The 21365-nt window shown below is 45.2% G+C and overlaps 1 protein-coding gene across 1 annotated transcript; it reads left to right on the top strand.

Annotated features, from left to right (window-relative positions):
- The first annotated feature begins 1777 nt into the window (after window positions 1–1777).
- Window positions 1778–21137, top strand: LOC116989326 (thymic stromal cotransporter homolog). Its single transcript, XM_033046591.1, has 4 exons — window positions 1778–3178; window positions 14557–14640; window positions 19135–19291; window positions 20657–21137. The coding sequence occupies exons 1-4, from the start codon at window positions 2215–2217 to the stop codon at window positions 20769–20771; spliced, it is 1320 nt and encodes a 439-aa protein (XP_032902482.1). The 5' UTR covers window positions 1778–2214; the 3' UTR covers window positions 20772–21137.
- The last annotated feature ends 228 nt before the right edge of the window (window positions 21138–21365 follow it).

Here is a 21365-nt window from a genome sequence, read left to right as displayed (position 1 = left end):
TTCTCCAGGGATGTTGCCTGAGCCACTGAGTTACTCCAGCACTTTGTTTCTATCTTAAAATAAACCATTCTCATGAGTCTCATTCCATGCTGTCCTCAAGGTGATCGTGCTGCAGATGGGGCATTAATTCTCCTCATGGGCTGAATGTTTTAACAAGGAGGTCTGGAAAGGGATGGAGTACCTGCATCTGTAGAACCTCGTCAAGACCTCCTTGCACCTGACATGTTGATCTTCCAGCACAAGGGGATGTCTTTGTCCAGGCTCATCCCTGACAACCTGTAATTGAGGTATCCCGGCTGTGCGGACTGTTCCCAAAGTCGTACCCTGAGACGAGCATCAACTGCTACTGGAAGATCATCAACTCGGTGAAAGATGCACCTTGGTCTGTCCGAAACGTGTTGGTCTTCCAGTGCAAGGAGATGTCTGCAAACGAACGCTGCCGACTGGCACATTCCAGGGTGCAGGAGTTTGTGCTGAGGGGCAACTGCAGCTTAGTGCAGACACCGTAAAGACTCTGTGGACAAGGACCGCAGTCACGGGAATACCGCCAGTGGACACTGAGGGTCAGGGCCTTGTGTAAAAACCTCTCACACTTGACAAACCTTGATATTTTGACAATCACTTGACTCGACTGAGAAATTGTTTGGGACAGAAAAATTCATGACATATTGACACATGTTAAATATTGTAAATGCATATAATGACTTAGTACCAGAAGAAGGAGGGCAATGGTATGTCCAATTTGCAAAGCTGTACAGTTTAGGTTTAATGTATATTTTTCAGGGGAAAAAAGCTATTTAAAGGAGAAAACATATCCATTTGCCTTTTCAAATAGTTTATTGATCTGATTTGCTGCCATTAAGGATCTGTGGAGTTAATTCTCACCACACCACTCACTATTCTCATCTTCTGTAGTTGCACTTCCTGAAATGCGTTACTGGATCTTCTCTGAATTAAGTTTCATTTCCCACATTTGGGTGGCACAGTGGCTCAGCTGTTTCCTCAAAGTGCCAGAGACATGGGTTTGATCCTGACCTCGGGTGCTGATGTGTGGAGTTTGCTTGTTCTTCCTGTGGCCACATGGGTTTCCTCCTGGTGCTCCAGTTTCCTCCCACATCTCAAAGACGTGTGGGTTTGCAGGGTAATTGGCCTCTGTAAATTGCCCCCAGTGTGCAGGATGTAGATGCATAAAGTGAGATAACATAAAACCAGTGCGAACTGGTGATCTTTGCGGACTCGGTAGACTGAAGGGCCTGTTTCCATGCTGTATCTCTAAACTAAAACTAAATTTATGCCTCGCCAACCAGACCTAATCAATAGTAGATCCATTTTAATACTTTACTACTTTCCTTTATAACCAGACTGTAATGTGGAACCTTGCCAAAAGCTTTGTGTAAATTCCTTAGGGAAGAAAACTTGGTGAGCTAACATCAGTTATGACGTTATGTGAATCAAGTCCATAATAACCTGATTAACTCCTGACTGCCCACCAAAGAGACTGGTGAAGTTTCAAGGTTGCATTAAAAATACTGCCAAGCTCACTAGAAGTCTCACCACCACCTTTTCATGGCAATGAACCAACATCTAAGGTCAACTTTGCCAGCAGTGCCACATTCCTTCATTAATGGAAAACAGATGTAACTAGTGCCCAATAGTTAATAAATAATCTGCTGAAAGTACTGTTGGGGAAAAAACCTGTTTCTACTTGTTTTTTTCTACAGCGTTCAACACTATTTCCTTTATTATTCTCACAGTTCCTCATCAGAGACGATGATTACAACATAGACTTACTGACTGCGGGGGAGTTTCCGGTCTTTGCAGGCATAATCCAACTAAATCGTGTCTCTTTATAAATCTCATCGCAGTATTGATTCTGCTCCAGAACAGAGATTCTTCCAGTACGGCACAGACTCTGCTCCAGAACATAGATACCTGCGGTTCAGAACAGATACCACTCTGGAACAGACCCATCTCCAGCTCGGCTCAGATTCTGCTGCAGCACAGGTAGTACCTCAGGGCAGAGACTGCTCCAGAACAGATACCTCTATCAGAGCACAGTCGCCACTCCAGGACCGATTCTACCTCGGGGCAGATGCTGCTCCAGACGAGAGACTCTCTACGATAGACACTCGTTTGCCTTGTCCTGTGTTGGCAACCTGTTATGTTGAAGTGCGCATTGATTTAGATATTACATAGTGAGATCCCGCGTATGATATGAGTGCGCTGCTCAACTTTGTGGAGCCAGTGGTCTTTGTTACCAATGTGGCCAATTCTCTCTTTGATACAGCGCTTTTGATGGTGGTCTACAGCCGGCTAAATGGGACAACGACTGGGAACAGTGACCTAGTGCAGAAGGAGGTGGCCCACTTCTATATGGTTTACAACATGATCTACTCTCTGACCCCCGTGCTGACAACGGTGCTGCTGGGAAGGTGGGCCGATCGTCAAGGCCAGAAGGTCCTGCTGGTTGTCCCTTTGCTAGGGTATCTCCTCGGGAGGTTCTTGCTGCTCTTCACCCATGTTTTCCACTTGCCCATCAGTGTGATGTACGGCTCAGCAGTGATCAACGGGCTGACTGGAGGGTTCCCAGCCTACTGGAGTGGAATCAATGCCATCGCATCCATGAGGTCAGGAGAAGCAAGACGCAGCCTAAGGTTAAATGTGCTGGAGGTGACGTCAGGGGTGGCAGGACTCCTGGGCAGTGTGGCATCCGGTCACTTCTTTATGATCAGAATTCACAACGAGAATGGACTCCTGCTGATCTGCCTGTGCCTGTCCCTATACTTACTAAGCCTGTTGTACTCAGCAATCTTTCTCAGATACCCTGCTGTCCCTCCACGAGAACAGGTCCCCAGAGGAGTGCACAATCCATGCTGGAGAACATTCAGCAGAGAAATGCTTCTTCTCTCCACCTGCTACCTCCTGTATGATTTTGGAAGGACTGGTGGGGAAAATATAATCTCAATTTATGTTCTGAAGCCCCCCCTGAGCTGGAACCCGGTCCTCGTGGGTTATGGCCGGGCAGCCACCTTCGGTATGTTCCTGACCAGCTTCTTTGGAATCCTGATCTTCTCCAGGCATTTAAGTGACACATCTCTGGTGTTCATGGGCATCATCTCCAACACAGCTGGATTGATCACCATGGCCTTTATGAGAAGCACCCCCTTGTACTTTATTGGTAAGTCACCAATCCTGCTCGACCACTATGATACGACACCTTTACGGGCGGCAAGGTGGCGCTGCAGTAGAGTTGCTTCCTTGCAAAGCCATAGACCCAGGTTCGATCCTGACTGTGGGTGCTGTCTGTACGGAGTTTGTACCTTCTCCCCGTGACCTGCGTGGGTTTTCTCCGGTGCTCCGGTTTCCTCCCACACTCCAAAGACGTACAGGTTTGTAGATTAATTGGCTTGGGTAAAATTGTAATTTGTCCCTTGTGTGTAGGAAATTCAGGGAATGGACCATTTAAAATATCTGATTTTTTTTTTTAAATAAACTTTTATTAGAGGCATCTGCATATCATAGTCCAAACTAATACAGACTTTGTTTACATATTAAATATCGATTTCAGGGACCCAGTTACCAAAGTAGCTGGGATCCTCCTTTATCGGTTACATATTAACATTGCCTCTAATTATTTATTTTATATTTACAGATAGAGAAAATATAGAAAGAAAGAAAGAAAGAAATTAGAAAAATAGGATAAACTATCAATAATACAACTTAGGAGATAGTAATACAACTTAGAACATAACTATTCATCTAGTCCTGGATTTGAAAATATCTAATTTTAGTAGTTAATAAAGTAGAATAAAAGATAGGAAACATTGGGTCATTGAATGGGTCTTTGAATTTCGAACCGTGTGAAGTTTTAACCATGGATGTAGGACTATAGTCTAGAGACGCAGGATTTGCCCACACATTTTAAGGTTATGTGTTCATATCCTCAACACTACAAATTGGGAAACTGAGATTGGTGAATTTTGTAAGTTTAGTTTAGTTTAGAGATACAGTGAGGAAATAGGCCCATTCACCCACCGATACTGTGCCAACCAGCGACCCCCGCACATTAACACTATCCTACACACATTAGGGACAATTTACAATTATACCAAGCCAATTAACCTACAAACCTTTATGTCTTTGGAGTGCAGGAGGAAACCGGAGATCCCGGAAAAAAAACCCCACGCAGTTCATGGGGAGAACGTACAAACGCCACAGAGACAGCACCTGTAGTCAGGATCAAACCAGGGTCTTTGGCGCTGTAAGGCTGCAAATCTACTGCTGCACCGTGAATGAATGAATGAATGAATGAATTATTGTCACATGTGACAAGTCACAGTGGAATTCATTGCTTGCCTACCCAAGATATGCAAAAGTCAACGCATATGGCGCAGAAAAAGTTACAAAGTATCTGTGTCAGGACCCCCTTGGTATTCCCCCTCCTCCACCCAACCCCCCTCATGATGGCCCCCTCACGCCGGTCCTCCATTGTCCATTGTTCTTCCCCCCCCCTCCCCTCACAGCGGTCCCCCACGCTGGATCCCCCTTTGTTCCTTCCCTCGTCCTCGTCTGTCGGTCGGCGCCCTCAGAGTTGTGGGATGGCAATAACCATGAATTAACAGATTGTTATACAGACGTAATTTGTGTTCCTCAGGTAATAGGTCATAATAAATGGTCAGACCTTCATGGGACATTTATCCCACAGTGCAGCTTCGTATAGGAGTCTGAAACAAAATGTGTTTCATGTTAAGTTCAATTTTCTCTGCATGCGGAGAGTTTCCAGCACGCTCAGTTTTTATTTCACATTTCCATTTCCAGTATCTGGGATTTTCTTCTTTTCTAATAAATTTGTGACTGCTCTGTGAGAAACATCTGGAATTGTGAAAGCAATGAGAAATACAAGTTCTTGGATGTAATTGGTCCCTAAATCCCCAGGGTCAGTAGGATTAGGCAATATGCATGAATCTTTTCAGTGGTGATCATATCCTGAGAGTGAGTAAAAAAGGCTGAGTTCATGGCCTCAAATATTTGTAAGACGTAGATTTATATTGTGCTAAAAATCCAGAACTCTTTAACCATGAATGGTATGGAAACACTGATAAAATAATTCTGAACACTGGTTAGTTTCAGCGAGGATTTTTAACTATTTTCTATCTAAATATTTACATCTAACCTTGACCTAATAAATCCTAGCTTAGTTTAGAGATACAGTGCTGAAACAGGCCCTTCGGCCCACCGAGTCCGCACTGACCAGCGATCACCTGGTACACTATCCTGCACACTAGGGACAATTTACCATTTTTACCGAAGTCAATTAGCCTACAAACTTGTATGCCTTTGGAGTGTGGGAGGAAACCGGAGCCCCGGAGAAAACCCGCGCAGTCACGGGGAGAACGTACAAACTCCGTAGAGATAGCACCCAGGTCCGGTGCTGACTCCACAGAAGTTGGGGGAGTCCAGAACCAGGGGCCACAGTTTAAGAATAAGGGGTAGACCATTTAGAACTGAGATGAGGAAAAACCTTTTCACCCAGAGAGTTGTGAATATGTGGAATTCTCTGCCTCAAAAGGCAGTGGAGGCATTCAAAAGAGAGTTAGATAAAATTCTTAGGGTTAGTGGAATAATTTCTTACCAAAGTTTTCAAAATAAGGAAAATAAAAGAGAACTTCAGCGGATAGAACAGAAAATAAAACTACTAGAACTGGACAATGCAACTGACCCAACCATAAATAAACATAATAAGATAACTTTATTGAAATATAAAGTCAATAGAATACTATCGGCTAGAGTAATAAGATTATTCCAAATTACGAAACAAGCACACTTTGAATTTGGGGATAAGCCACATAAACTACTTGCGAGGCAACTGAGGTAACGAGAAAAGGAAAAAAACTATTACTAAAATTAAATCGAATAAGGGTGAGTTTTTAACACTGCCTAAGGATATTAATAAGAGGTTTGCCCAATTTTATCACAATTTATATACATCTAAAATAAATACAGATGTAAGTAAAATTACAAATTTTTTAGATAATTGCAAGCTCCCAAAATTGGATAGTTTAGAACAAGAGCAATTAGGAGCACGGATTACTACTGAAGAAATAAAACAAATAATAAACTCACTGAAAAATGGGAAGACCCCAGGACCAGACGGTTTTAGTAATGAATTTTATAAAAGATTTCAGGAGTCAATTATACCAAGATTATTCAATTTATACACGCAGGCTTATACCGAAAATAAACTACCAGAAACCCTAGCAGAAGCAACAATAACACTTATACCAAAAAAAGATAAAGATTTAGATGAACCGGGTTCTTATAGAGCTATTTCACTACTAAATACGGATCAGAAAATTTTAGCAAAGATTCTAGCTAGAAGGCTAAATAATTATATTAACAATTTAATAAATACGGATCAAACGGGATTTATACCCAAAAGACAATCATTTAATAATTTGAGAAGGCTTTTCAATATAATGTACTCTCATAATGAGGACAATGAAGATATTTCAGTTGTCACGCTGGATGCAGAGAAGGCATTTGATCAAGTAGAATGGCAGTATTTATACAAGGTACTCCAAAAATTCAATATGGGAGAGAATTTTATTAGATGGGTTAAACTACTTTACGATAGACCTACGGCAAGAATATTAACTAACAATACGCTATCTCCAAAATTTTACTTATCAAGGGGTAATAGGCAAGGGTGTGCCTTATCACCATTGCTATTTGCCCTTATGATAGAACCGTTGGCCGAAAGGATTAGAAATCACCCGAATATTCACGGATATAACACTAAGGATTCAAAGAATAAAATTTCACTATATGCTGATGATATTCTTTTATATATTACTAATACACAAACGAGTATACCCACCTTATTAACACTAATTGAGGAATTCGGCTCTTTTTCAGGATATAGAATAAATTGGAATAAAAGCGAAATTATGTCTTTAAAACCACAGGATTTGAGACATTTACTAAAATTCCCCTTCAAAATTGCAACAGAAAAATTCAAGTATCTGGGTATTCAAATTACGAGAAGACACAAATCATTATTTAGTGCCAATTTTATACCACTATTAAATAAACTGAATGATATGATTAAATTTTGGAAAACACTTCCGCTCTCATTGATAGGTAGAATTAACGCTATAAAAATGACTTTCTTACCACAATTAATATATTTGTTTCAAGCGATCCCAATATATATTCCAAAATATTTTTTCAAAAAACTAGATTCCACTATCACTAATTTTATATGGGATTACAGAACACATAGAATTCAACGAAAGCATTTGTGCAAATCTAAAGAAGTTGGGGGTTTATCTTTACCTAATTTTATGTATTACTACTGGGCAGTGCATATTAAGAACATAATGTACTGGCTGGATAGTTCCACTCAGCAGTTGGAGTGGATAAGAATGGAGAAAGAGGAGTGCTATCCGCACGATATAGGAACGATCCTGCTCTCACCGATAAAATTGAATAGTATAATATATAAGAAGAACCCAATTATTCACAATATAATAAGAATTTGGAAACAAATAAAAGTATCCTTGAAATTAAATAATTTATCAGTACTAACCCCACTATTGAACAACCCCGCATTCAACCTTCTCTCATCGACAACACATATCAACAATGGGATAGACTGGGGATTAGGAAAGTAGGGGATATGTATGAATTGGGTAAACTGTTATCATTTCAACAATTAAAATTTAAATTTAAATTGAAGGATAATCAATATTTTAAATATATACAGGTATGTGACTTTATGAAGAAATATACACATAGATTTCAAACTATATTTTTAGACCCTTTAGAAGAAGCAATGAATATTAAGGCTGATTCATAAAAATTAATATCATACTTTTATAATAATATATTATACAGGGAATCACCCTCAACAGAAGCACTAAGGGAAGATTGGGAACATGAGCTAATGATAAAGATCTCGAAGGATAGATCTGTGTCAGGACCCCCTTGGTATTCCCCCTCCTCCACCCAACCCCCCTCATGATGGCCCCCTCACGCCGGTTGTCCATTGTTCTTCCCCCCCCCCCCCCCCTCACGGCGGTCCCCCACGCTGGGTCCCCCTTTGTTCCTTCCCTCGTCAGTGGCCCATCCTCGTCTGTCGGTCGGCGCCCTCAGAGTTGTGGGATGGCAATAACCATGAATTAACAGATTGTTATACAGACGTAATTTGTGTTCCTCAGGTAATAGGTCATAATAAATGGTCAGACCTTCATGGGACATTTATCCCACAGTGCAGCTTCGTATAGGAGTCTGAAACAAAATGTGTTTCATGTTAAGTTCAATTTTCTCTGCATGCGGAGAGTTTCCAGCACGCTCAGTTTTTATTTCACATTTCCATTTCCAGTATCTGGGATTTTCTTCTTTTCTAATAAATTTGTGACTGCTCTGTGAGAAACATCTGGAATTGTGAAAGCAATGAGAAATACAAGTTCTTGGATGTAATTGGTCCCTAAATCCCCAGGGTCAGTAGGATTAGGCAATACGCATGAATCTTTTCAGTGGTGATCATATCCTGAGAGTGAGTAAAAAAGGCTGAGTTCATGGCCTCAAATATTTGTAAGACGTAGATTTATATTGTGCTAAAAATCCAGAACTCTTTAACCATGAATGGTATGGAAACACTGATAAAATAATTCTGAACACTGGTTAGTTTCAGCGAGGATTTTTAACTATTTTCTATCTAAATATTTACATCTAACCTTGACCTAATAAATCCTAGCTTAGTTTAGAGATACAGTGCTGAAACAGGCCCTTCGGCCCACCAAGTCCGCACTGACCAGCGATCACCTGGTACACTATCCTGCACACTAGGGACAATTTACCATTTTTACCGAAGTCAATTAGCCTACAAACTTGTACGCCTTTGGAGTGTGGGAGGAAACCGGAGCCCCGGAGAAAACCCGCGCAGTCACGGGGAGAACGTACAAACTCCGTAGAGATAGCACCCAGGTCCGGTGCTGACTCCACAGAAGTTGGGGGAGTCCAGAACCAGGGGCCACAGTTTAAGAATAAGGGGTAGACCATTTAGAACTGAGATGAGGAAAAACCTTTTCACCCAGAGAGTTGTTAATATGTGGAATTCTCTGCCTCAAAAGGCAGTGGAGGCATTCAAAAGAGAGTTAGATAGAATTCTTAGGGCTAGTGGAATCAAGGGATATGGGGAGAAGGCAGGAACGGGGTACTGATTGTGGATGATCAGCCATGATCACATTGAATGGCGGTGCTGGCTCGAAGGGCCGAATGGCCTACTCCTCCTATTTTCTATGTATCTATTTATTAAGGGCACCAGGTCAGATTAATGAGGTACTTAAAAAGACATATGGATATGCTTTCCTTTAAATAGCTGAGGAATAAATAATTTTTCTGAAAATATATTAATTAATCCTAAACTATACAGTTTTGCAAATTGGACATGCTTTTGCCATGCTTCCTGGTACTAAGTCATTATATTAATTTACAATATTTAACATAACTCTACCACTGCGCCATCGTGCCGCCCATTTCTTGTTTCCAGTTGCTCCCACTTACAATCGGTCTGAAGAACAATCAAGGACCCACACCATCCTGGCCACTCGCTCATCTCTCTGCAGCCATCAGGTAGAAGGTACAGGAGCCTGAAATCTGCAACATCCAGGTTCAGGAACAGCTTCTTCCCCACAGCCATCAGACTATTAAACACAACTTCAAACAAACTCTGAACTATAACAGCCTATTGCACTTTATCTGTTTATATATGTGTGTATACATATATTCCATGGTATATGGACACACTGATCTGATCTGTATTTATGCCTACAATATTCGATTGTGCTGCAGCAAGCAAGAATTTCATTGTCCTATCTGGGACACATGACAATAAACTCTTTTGACTTGACTTGACCTGAAACATCACCCCTTCCTTCTCTCCAGAGATGCTGCCTGTCCTGCTGAGTTACTACAGCTTTTTGTGTCTATCTCCCACTTACACTCAGTTTAAAGAAGAGTTCTGATCCGAAACGCCACCTATCCATTTTCTCCAGAGATGCTGCCTGACCCACTGAGTTACTCCAGCATTTTGTTTCAATCTTTGGCAAAAACCAACATCTGCAGTTCAATTAAATAATATTTTTAATTGAGTCCTACCCTTTCTCTTTCTGTTGTGTTAAAACTAGGGGTTGCAGTTGGCATGTGTTTAAGCCCAGTCCCATCTAACGACCCCCACCCCTGCTTTCAGAGAGCCAGCCTCTGGGTCTGTGGGGCAGATGTAGTGTTGGAGCAGTCCCTGTCCAGATAGAATGGTCCCTGCAGATGGATTAACCTCTTCATAGCTGAAAGAGAATGCGGTTGTCCCATCTCGGTGAGTCCTGCATCTGTTAGCAGAGGCAGACCCAGGCAGAGTGAGCTGACTACATCTCACCCAGGGCGACACGGTGGCACAGCAGCAAAGTTGCTGCCTTACAACACCAGAGACCCAGTTCAATCCTGACTATGGGTGCTGCCTGTACGGAGTTTGTACGTTCTCCCCATGACCTGCGTGGGTTTACTCTGGATGCTCCGGATTGCTTTATCATCTTTACTTTTTTGCTTATTTTTCATTCATTAGTTCTATATCTCTCCACATCACCGTCAAATCTCTTGTTTCCCTTTCCCCTGACTCTCAGACTGAAGGGTACCGACCCAAAGCATCACCTACCCTACTTCTCCAGAGATGCTGTCCGACCCGCTGAGTTACTCCAACTTTCTGTGTCTATCTTTGGTTTATACCAGCATCTGCAGTTCCTTCCTACACTGCTCCAGTTTCCTCCCACACTCCAGAGACCTACAGGTTTGTAGGTTAATTGGCTATGGTAACATTGTAAATTGTCCCTAGTGTGTAGGATCGCGCGGGATTCCTGGTCGACATAGACTCTGTGGGCCGAAGGGCCTGTTTCCACACTGTATCTCTAAACTATACTAAACTAAACTAAAAATCTACAAGTGACAGGAAATTTGGTGGAGTCACGGATAGTGAAGAATGTTGTCTAAGGATACACAGGACACAGATCAGATGGAAAGTTGGGTTCAGCAGCGCAGATGGAATTTAATCCAGATAAATGTGTGGTCGTGTAGTCTAGAAAGTAAATTATGACAGTGGCATTAAAGAAGCATCTAGATAGGGGCATGGCCATGCAGGGAATGGGGGGATAGGGATCACGTGCCGGCAGAGGAGATTAGTTTATTTTGCCATCATGTTCGACACAGACACTGAGGGGTCTGTCCTTGTGTTGTACTTTTCCATTTTACGATTGTTACAGTGTGCGCATGTGTGTGTGAATGAGAGAGAGAGAGAGAGAGAGAGAGAGGGTAAGAGAACTTGTGTGTGTGAAAGAGAGAGTGAGTGAGCTGGTGTGTGTGCATGCGTGTGTATGTATGTGTGTAGCTGTGTGAGTTTACACTTGACTGCCTTAAGTACACAGGCACATCACTATGCTGAATGAGGAAAAGAGCCGTTGAAGACAAGGGCACAAAACCCCTGGTCTAACGGGCATCAGTGATCCCTGCTCTCCCCCTGTCTGGCAAATGCCATGAGTACTGCGATTTTAATGCGTGTGTGCATGTGCGTGTGTGTGTGTGTGCGCGTGTGTGTGTGTGCGCGTGTGTGTGCGCGCGTGTGTGTGCGCGTGTGTGTGTGCGTGTGTGTGTGCGCGTGTGCGTGTGTTTGCGTGTGTGTGCGCGTGCGTGTGTATGTGTGTGCGTGTGTGTTTGTGCGTGTGCGCGTGTGTGCGCGTGTGTGCGCGTGCGTGTGTGTGCGTGTGTGTGCGTGTGTGTTGAGGAATATTTAAATGTGCACAAGTGTTTGAGTGAGCTAATGTGAAAGTTGTGTTTCTGTGGTCAAACATGGAATGTCTGTGCAGTAGTTGTTTATACGGTGAAGTCTAGGTAGAAGTACGAGCAAGATCAGGAATGCCTGAGTAAGTGTGTTTTAATGTGCCATCAATGCTGGCGTGTTTGAGGGTGTGTGGCGGGGATGGAATCATTATCTGACCTCAAGGCCGCAATTACTGCCGCTCTTTCATCATTTTCCCGTATTTAAGGTGCGGCTGTTGCCATGGCTACCAGTGAAGTGATACTCTGATGTTCCATTGTTGCCGGGGTTGTGGTTGGTATGCAGTGGACGTGGCAGGATTGCGGCCAGGTTGACCCCTTCCCCAATGCACCAGGTTAACCCCCTGCCCCTTACCTCTACACCAGGATACCCCCTTCCCCAACTCCCCACTACCTCCCCTCAACACCAGATAACCCCACCCCCTACCTCTCCACCAGGTTAATCCCTTTCCCAACACACCAGGTTAACGCCTCTCCCCTCTACACCAATTTAACCCTCTCCCCTCCACACCAGGTTAACCCCTCCCCCTCCTGTGCATCAAGTTAACCCCCCCACCCCCCCATTCTTGTACATCAGTTTATCCACCCCCCGTACAATAGGTCAGCCTTCCCCAGAACATCGTTAACCCCCTGCCCCGACCCCTCACTCCCTCCCCCTCCCCCCCCGGCTTGATTGTAATCATGTATAGCCTTTTCTTTGACTAGAAAGCTTTTTACTGTACCTCAGTACGCGTGACAATACTAAACTAAACCAAATTATCCTCCTTCCCTGTAACCAAGTAAACCTCCTCCCCTGTAACCAGGTTACCCCCTCCCCCTCCTCTATACCTCAGGTGACCCCCCCCCCCTATCCTGTAACCTGGTTAACTCTCCCCTGGACCCCAGAATACCCCTCTCCCCCTGTAACCAGAATACCCCTCTTTTCTGTACACTGTGTCCTGCCAGGAGGTCAGAGAGCACACAACTCACTTCCATTCTCATCCCCTGGCACTGGGTTTGGAACTTCGTCAGTCTCTCTCTCTCTCTCTCTCTCTCTTTCTCAGTGCAATAACTCTGTGCTGACCTCACCGTGCTGGGGTTTGGGCCAACAGACAGCTTAATCCCCTGGAAAAAAATAAGGACAACTAACTCAGTGAGACTGACATTGTGAACACACGGCAATGAGTCACAGCATTAGGTTTGCGTATGTGTGAGTGTGTGTCTGTGTGTGAATATGTCTCTCTGAGTGTAAGTTATGTCTGTGTGTCTTTGTGTCTGTGTCTGTCTTTGTGTGAGTGTCTGTGTGTGAGTGTGTCAGCATGTGTGTGAGTGTGTCAGGATGTGTGTGAGTATGTGCGATGGTCTTTCTGTGTCATGGTGTCTGCATGTGTGTGTGTGTGTCTGTGAGTGTATGGGTGTCTGTGTGAGTGTGTCTGTGTGAGTTGAATATGGGTGAGTGAGTCTGTGTGAGTTGAATATGGGTGTGTCTGTCTGTGTCTGTGCATGTGAGTTTTTATCCCTTGCTGCCTTTATGCCCAGCACCACCGCCCTATTTTGGTGGTTTTAGTTTTCAAGTTACTCTATTAAAAACATTACCAACAGAGATGCTTGCTTTAAGTCTGAAGAAGGGTTTCGGCCCGAAACGTCATCCATTTCCTTCGCTCCATAGATGCTGCTGCACCCGCTGAGTTTCTCCAGCATTTTTGTGTACCTTCGATCTTCCAGCATCTGCAGTTCCTTCTTGAACACTGCTTGCTTTAAGATGTTGACCTCCACACCTGGTGAGGTGCTTCCCCTCCCTGAGACTCTCCATGTGTTTCCCGCCCCAGGGACAGCCTTGGGTGAGACTGAGGTAGGATTGCCAACTGTCCCGTATTAGCCGAGACATCCCGTATATTGGGCTAAATTGGTTTGTCCCATATGGGACTGCCCTTGTCCCGTATTTGACTGCTATTACTCGGGTCGAGGGGACTGTCGGGTCAGAGCGCTGCCTCACCCATCCCGACGTAGTGCAGCCCATGGAGTGCAGCAGAAGCGCCTCTCCCGTGGCCCCGTCAGTCTGCAGCCCGGCCGGCTGTCCGACCTTCGGACCTTCGCTTACCGCCGACACCACCACCCCTCCTTCTCATGGCCAATCATCGGTTCATGAGTTGGATACATCTTTGTGTGCATTCCAGCACCCGGGCCTACACATCATTCACGCAGCCACGGCCGAGTCTGTCAACGAATTGCCGTCGGGAATTTGTCCCTTATTTGGGGGTGAGAAAGTTGGCAGCCCTAGACTGAGGGCAGTCAGCACTGCCTGCCTGCGCTCCCTGGTCCCGTGAATGGCCACCTTGGTCCGGGCTCGGCAGCAGGCCGTGACGGAAGTCGGCCACTGACCCAAAGGTTGGGATTGTGTTGTTGAAGGAAGTGCAACCCGACCATGAGGAGCAGCAGTCCACATATTCGCAGGAAGGGGGGGATGGGTAGTTGCAACCTCACACATTCCAGAGATGCCGGACTTATGCCGGCTGCAGAAATGATCAGCAGCCTGGAAATCTGGGAATGTGCCGAGTGGAGTGAGTATGTGGAGCACTCTGCACCCTGGGTGCCCTGTGCTGGGGCAGCACTGTACACTCAACAGCAGAGGGGTCTGGGGTTCTCAGGGCCTGTGCCAGATGGTTTACATTTTGTGGCCTTTGTGTTTTACAGCTCGAGCTATGATGTTGTTTTCCTGCATTCCGTTGCCTACAATACGGGCTCAGCTGTCCAAACAAATAGATGAAGCTTCCTACGGTAAGAATGCACTTTGCAGCACCGTGTAATACATTGCACAGATCCATTCTATCCTTGCAACACTGAAGGCCATTCAGCCCATCAGATCAATGCCGGCTCTTGGACCAAACCCATTTCCCACTTTGAGTAGGAAAGAACTGGGGTGGAAGATCGCAACCTTCACGTGGTCCGCCCTGTTTCGACTAATGCAATCAACTCGACGTGCACAAACGGAAGATCAAATAAAACAAGTTGTCCAACAACTTTAGGCTGTGCACGCCTCACGAAAGAAGAAGAAGTAGTAGGAAAGAACTGTAGATGCTGGTTTACAGTAAATCGAAGGTAGACACAAAATGCTGTAGTAACTCAGCGGGACAGGCAGCATCTCTGGAGAGAAGGAATGGGTGACATTTCAGGTGGCACCTTTCTTCAGACTTTTTCCACTTTATTCCCTGCGATCTATTCTTCCATACATTACATTAAGAGTCCCCCCCCCAAAGTTCTAACACTGGGGAAATTCACCTTCCAACCTGCACGTCATTGTGATGTGAGAGGAAACCCATGCAGTCCCAGGGGGAGCATGCAAACTCCACGTAGACAGCAGCAGAGGTCAAGGTTGAACTCCAGTTATTGCAATAGTGGGGCACTGTGCCACTGTGGTGCTCAAATTCATTTTGATCTGTTTTGGCATTTGCTGCCTACGCACAAGCTGCTTCTCCATAAGAAATTATCAGTCAGGAAGATGGAGGCTGATGATGGTAGGAGATTGAGGGCGGCACAGTAACACAGCGGTAGAATTGCTGCCTCACAGCGCCAGAGACCTGGGTTCGATCCTGACTACGGGTGTTGTCTGTACAGAGTTTGTATGTTCTCCCTGTGACCGCGTGGGTTTTCTCTGAGTGCTCCAATATCCTCCCACATCCCAAAGACGTGCAGGTTTGTAGGTTAATTAGCATCTGTAAATTGTCCCTATTGTGTAAGATAGAACGCATGTGCAGGTGATCATGGTCAGCGTGGATTCTGTGGGTCAAAAGCCCTGTTTCTACATTGTATCTCTAAAAACTAACGAGTCACACTGACTACAGAGATAACATGCAGAACCAACGTTACTGGCTCACACCTTCCACAAACTACTCGCTTGATTTGGTTTAGTTTATAGATAAAGTGTGGAAATAGGCCCTTCGACACACTGAGTCTGCGCCAACCAGCGATCCCTGCACACTAATGCTACCCATTCCTTCTCTCCAGAGTTGCTGCCTGTCTCGCTGAGTTACTCCAGCATTTTGTGTCTTCCTTCGATTTACTGTAAACCAGCATCTGCAGTTCTTACAATTTACAATTTTACTGAAGCCAATTAGTCTACAAACCTGTACATCTTTGGCGTGTGGGAGGAAACTGGAGAACGTGGAGAAAACCCAGGCAGGTCATGTGCAGAATGTACAAACTCCGTACAGACAGCACCCGTAGTCAGGATCAAACTCGGGTCTCTGGCTATGTAAGGCAGCAACTCTACCACTACATCACTGTGCCGCCCATGTGATGGACCAGCCTTCCACTCAATCACATTGTCCATAAATTAGCTCCTCTTTCGATCAATTCCTATTGACAATTGCTGCATTCTGTCCATTGGCCATCCGCTGACCATCAAACTACTCACAAAGCAACTCCTCCCATCACACTATCAATAGATCACCTTCTCTTCCACTAATGTTCCCCAAACACTGTCCCCTCCTGAAACTCTACCAACGATATAACATCCCCTCCGCCAAGCCCATCACCCACATGCCACCTCATTCTCCACCTGGACAACTGCTTCTCCAAACACCAAAGATTCTTAACCTGTAAAATTACCTCCACACTCACATCATTGATTTATTATTCCACCCTCTGGTCGCACCAGTTCTAGACTATCTAATTAGTTCCCCCCTGGGCCATTTACATGTATCCTGAGCTTCACTTTTCCTATCAAAACTCCAAGATTTACCTCCTTTTCAATCGCACGATCTATTGACTGCACCACCTGTAATCACAGTCAGAAATCAACGAGTGGTGGGTGCCTGCGGTGCACTGCCAGAGGCGGTGGTAGAAGCAGATACAGTATGATAATGGTGCTCAGATAAGACCATGAATATGCAGGGAATGGAGAGATATGGATCATGTGGTAGCATGATGAGATTAGTTTAACTTGGTATCACGCTCGGCATAGACATTGTACTCCAGAGGAATTTGTTTCGGACTCAGATAAGCCTAATGGTAATGTATATTAGATGCCCAGGAATCAGACAGATCTGCCAGAAAGCCTGTGTGAAATGTTGAGTAGCATGGGAGGTCCAGATGTAGCTTTGCATTTGGCTTTAAGAAAGACTTGGATCCCATCCAGTCTAGCATGGAAGTGGTGGCCTACTCCAGCAGGCAGCATCTGAACAGCTGAGGTCAGTGCTTGTAGAAACATCGAACTGCAGATGCTGGTTAATACTCAAAAGTACACAAAGTGCTGGAATAATCCACTGACATTTACCACTGCTGCAGCCACAATTATAACATGGGAAAGTTGCTCCTACAATGTCAGGGCTTGTCAAGGTGGCCGTGGCAATGAATGACATTGTATTCTCTATTGTTGAATACCTGAAGCTCGCAACTATATCTTATGGATGAAACCAGGGTTGGCACAATCTTACATAGACACAAAATGCTGGAGTAACTCAGCGGGACAGGCAGCATCTCCGGATAGAAGGAATGGGTGACGTTTCAGGTCGAGATTCTTCTTCAGACTGAGAGAAGTCTGAAGAAGGGTCTCGACCCAAAACGTCACCTATTCCTTCTATCCAGAGATGCTGCCTGTCCCGCTGAGTTACTCCAGCATTTTGTGTCTCTCTTCAGTTTAAACCAACATCTGCAGTTCCTTTGTACACACTGGGCTCAATCTTATCACTGCTTACACAATTTCTCCACAGCTCTGCTAGTGTTTAACTGTGACTAAAATGTGCATGTTTCCACCATGTAGCTTGTAAATCAGAAGGGATTGGGGTTTGAAAGGATGGCAAGATGTTATAAGAGGACTGGGCATGAAGATATTGTCAGATCCAATCCATCCTACATCATCTGAAAACAGAAACAAAACACTGCAGATATTAGTTTACACAAAAGGACACAAAGTGCTGGAGTAAATCAGCAGGTCAGGCAACATCTGCGGAGAACATTGATAGGTGACATTTCTGGTCGAGACCCCAGGGGTGCCCTGCCGGCAGTCTGTTCGTTTTTTCATCTTTTTGTTAATTTTATCGTTTGTTAAAAGTTTGTTTTAATGTACTTCGGTCTGTTTTATGTGGAGGGAGAGGGGAGGGGATCGGGGGAAACTTTTTTTCAAGTTCCTACCTTCCCGGAGATGTGATCAATTTTTCGGATCACATTCTCCGGGCTCTGCGGCCTGCCATCGCTGGAGCTGGAGGCCTCCTCGGACTGTCGTGAGCCCCACCGCGGGGCACGGACTTAACATCGGAGCGGTTCCCTTGCCTGGGATCGCTCCCACCGCGGCCTGCGGATTTACCATCAAGGGCTCGCAGTCTCGGGAGAAGCAAGTCGGGAAGCTCCAACGGAGCAGAAGGTTCGACCAGCCCCGACGCAAGGTTCGTCGCCCGGCGCGGGGGAGCTGACATCCCCACCCCCCCGATGCAAGAGCTGAATGCCTCGACGCGGAGGGCCCGAACGCCGCCGGCTACGGGAGCCAAGACCGGAGGGCTCGAGGCCCCCGACCGAGGAAGAACAAAAGGAAGGACTTGAACATTATTTTGCCTTCCATCACAGTGAGGAATGTGGAGGAGTCACTGTGGTGGATGTTCATGTTAAAATGTGTTTTTGAGTCTGTTGCTTTTAATTGTATGACTGACCTGGCCAGTGAAATTCCTCGTATGTTGCAAAACATACTTGGCGAATAAAATCTAATTCTGATTCTGATTCAGACTGAAACGTCACCTACCCATATTCTCCAGAGATGCTGCCTGACCTGCTGAGTTATTCCAGCACTTTGTGACCTTTTGAGGTCTGTGCTTCCCTTATTCTGCCCTCTGGGCTCTGGATTCCAAAGTTGAAAGTATTGCATGTGTAGATAGAAGACTCCAGTTGATCCACTAGAAAGTGGAATGTGTATTTGGCAGGAGTAAGTACAATATTTATCAATGCAAGTAGTGCTTTTATATATGTAGGAAGGAACTACAGATGCCGGTTTACACTGAGAATAGACACAGAATGCTAGAGTAACTTAGGGGGACAGGCAGCATCTCTGGATGGAAGGAATGGGTGATGTTTCGGGTCAGCAGAGATGCTGCCTATCCCGCTAAGTTACTCCAGCATTATGTGTCTATCTTCGGTGTAGAGTCTGAAGAAGGGCCAAAACGTCACCATTCCTATCCAGAGATACTGCCTGTCCCCCTCAGTTACTCCAGCATTCTGTGTCTATCTTTAATATTATATTTCAGCCCTCTGTGGCCGCGTTTGACGCCTTTTATTCTCTCTCAGGTTCTGTCTTCGCTTGGCTTCAGACAGCGATGGCTCTGACAGACGTGATAGCTACCCTCACCTACAACAGTCTCTACATTGCCTTCCTCGAATGGTACAGTGGCTTCTCTCTGCTCCTCGCCGCAGTCGTTTGCTGGCTCAGCACCTTGCCAGTTGTGTAAGTACAGTTGTGTAAGTCACACGAACAAGGGCAGCAGGAGATCATGAAACATGGGAGCAGAATTAGTCCATTCGGCCCATCGAGTCTGCTCCACCATTCAATCATGGCTGCCCCATATTTCCCCTCTCAACCTTCTCCTGCCTGCTCCCCATATGCTTTGATGCCCTTATTAATCAAGAACCTATAAATCTCAGCTTTAAAAATACCCAATGACACAGTCACAAAGTCACATTCATACAGCATGAAAACAGGCCTATCGGCAACCAACATGCCCCATGTACATTAGTCCCACTTGCCTGCGTTTGGCCCAAACCTCTCCTATCCAGGTATCTGTCCTATATTGTGATAGTACCTGCAGCCATCTGTAGCAATGAATCCCACAAACTCACCACCCTCTAGCTCAGGGCTTCCCAACCTTTTTCGTCCCGTTTACCCCTGGCAACTTTAATAGCACATAACAATGTTATCTCGCTTATTTATGAACAACCAATGATGAACAGAACCAAACAGTCAGTCAATGAGAAAAAATATGTACAAATCCAGAATCAATAAATTGACCCCAGGTTGGGAACCCTTGCTGCAGCTGAAGAAATTCCTCCTCATCTCCAAACTAAAGGTGTGTCCTTTTATTCTGAGGCTGCGCTGTCTGATCCTAGACTCTCCCACTCGTGGAAACATCCTCTGCTGCAGTAGAGAAGTAGCCAAGCCCAACGGCTGACCCTATACCTTGCCGTAACCTCTGATTACCAAGCATGGATCAATGAGTGATGGCTGACCCACAGCCATTTACGTTTTCTCCTCAGTTCACTCCCACGTGCTACACCCTGGACTGGAAGGCCATGAGGTGGATAGGACGATAGTTTAGTTTAGAGATACAGTGCGGAAACAGGCCCTTCGGCCCACCAAGTCCTCGCCGACCAGCGATCCTTGCACATTAACACTAACCTACATATGCTAGCGACAATTTACACATACACCAAGCCAATTAATCTACATACCTGTACATCTTTGGAGTGTGGGAGGAAAACTCACACGGTCACGTGGAGAACGTACAAACTCCATACAGACAGCACCCATAGTCGGGATCGAAGCCGGGTCTCCGGCGCTGCAAGCGCTGTAAGACAGCAACGCTACTGCTACGCCACCGTGCCGCCCTAGTAATAGATCAAACTTAAATTGGCACAAGTCTATGGGGAGGCTGGGCGGTGGGATTGATGTAATGTTGCAGGGAGAAAGCCGAAGGGAGTGGAATTGGTTCAGTTCTGATGCTGATGATGCACAGAATGACTTCTCTCTGCTGTTCTCTCAGTACATTTCCACCATTGCGATGCTTAACCTTTTGTGGCTGCATTTCTGCTGCAGGGTTTACAGCTACAGACTGAGGAGGAGGGATGACGGCCTGGATTCTGACACACACTCCACGAGGAGAATGGTCATCGATGACTTTGATGAATGTTCAACTGGCTCTTCGCAGTGAGGACACAAACCCAACCCACCGCCGGATCTGCCAACTGTGCCGTTAAAATGTTCCAGTGGAGAATGTGGGCACTCGGAAAGTGTCGGAGCCACAAATAATAGAAATTGACGAAGTTCTCCATCAAACGACTCTCTCATTGTGCTGTAGAAACAGCTCGTGTCTCTGTTTGAGAAGTGTGGAGACCTTTCCAACACCCTTCTTGCTTATGGTCGAAAACTGCATTTTATTACCCAAAGGTAGTGGTACACTGGATTACCAGACTACAGGAGCACATGGGATTACCAGCTCAAAGAACAACAGTTCAAATCCCACGTAGATGTGGATCACTTTAGTTCCATGACACCCTTAATTAAAAGTGTGATATCACATAAAAATGAGCATGTCCTTCAGTCACGGAGTCAACAGCACAGAAGCAGGCCCTTCTGCTCACCACATCCACGACAACCGTTATGCCCATCTAGACTAATCCCATTTGCTTGCACTAACCCTGTATCCTGCGCCTAGTCTATTTAAGTGTTTGTTCAAATGTCTCCTAAATACAGTGATCATGTCCGATTTCACCACCTCCTCCGGCAGTGAGTTCCAGATATCAAC

The sequence above is a fragment of the Amblyraja radiata genome, chromosome 29, assembly GCF_010909765.2.
Source record: "Amblyraja radiata isolate CabotCenter1 chromosome 29, sAmbRad1.1.pri, whole genome shotgun sequence".
Classification (NCBI taxonomy): Eukaryota; Metazoa; Chordata; class Chondrichthyes; order Rajiformes; family Rajidae; genus Amblyraja; species Amblyraja radiata.
Note: the sequence above shows the minus strand (reverse complement) of the source record. Positions and strands in the feature narration are given on the sequence as shown.

What these genes read in the sequence shown, in the direction of transcription:
- LOC116989326 (XM_033046591.1), top strand. Translation starts at nt 2,215, where the DNA reads ATGAGTGCGCTGCTCAACTTTGTGGAGCCAGTGGTCTTTGTTACCAAT. An exon ending in CACCCCCTTGTACTTTATTG is followed by an intron (nt 3,179 to 14,556) that starts GTAAGTCACCAA and finishes TGTGTTTTACAG; the next exon opens with CTCGAGCTATGATGTTGTTT. An exon ending in AATAGATGAAGCTTCCTACG is followed by an intron (nt 14,641 to 19,134) that starts GTAAGAATGCAC and finishes ATTCTCTCTCAG; the next exon opens with GTTCTGTCTTCGCTTGGCTT.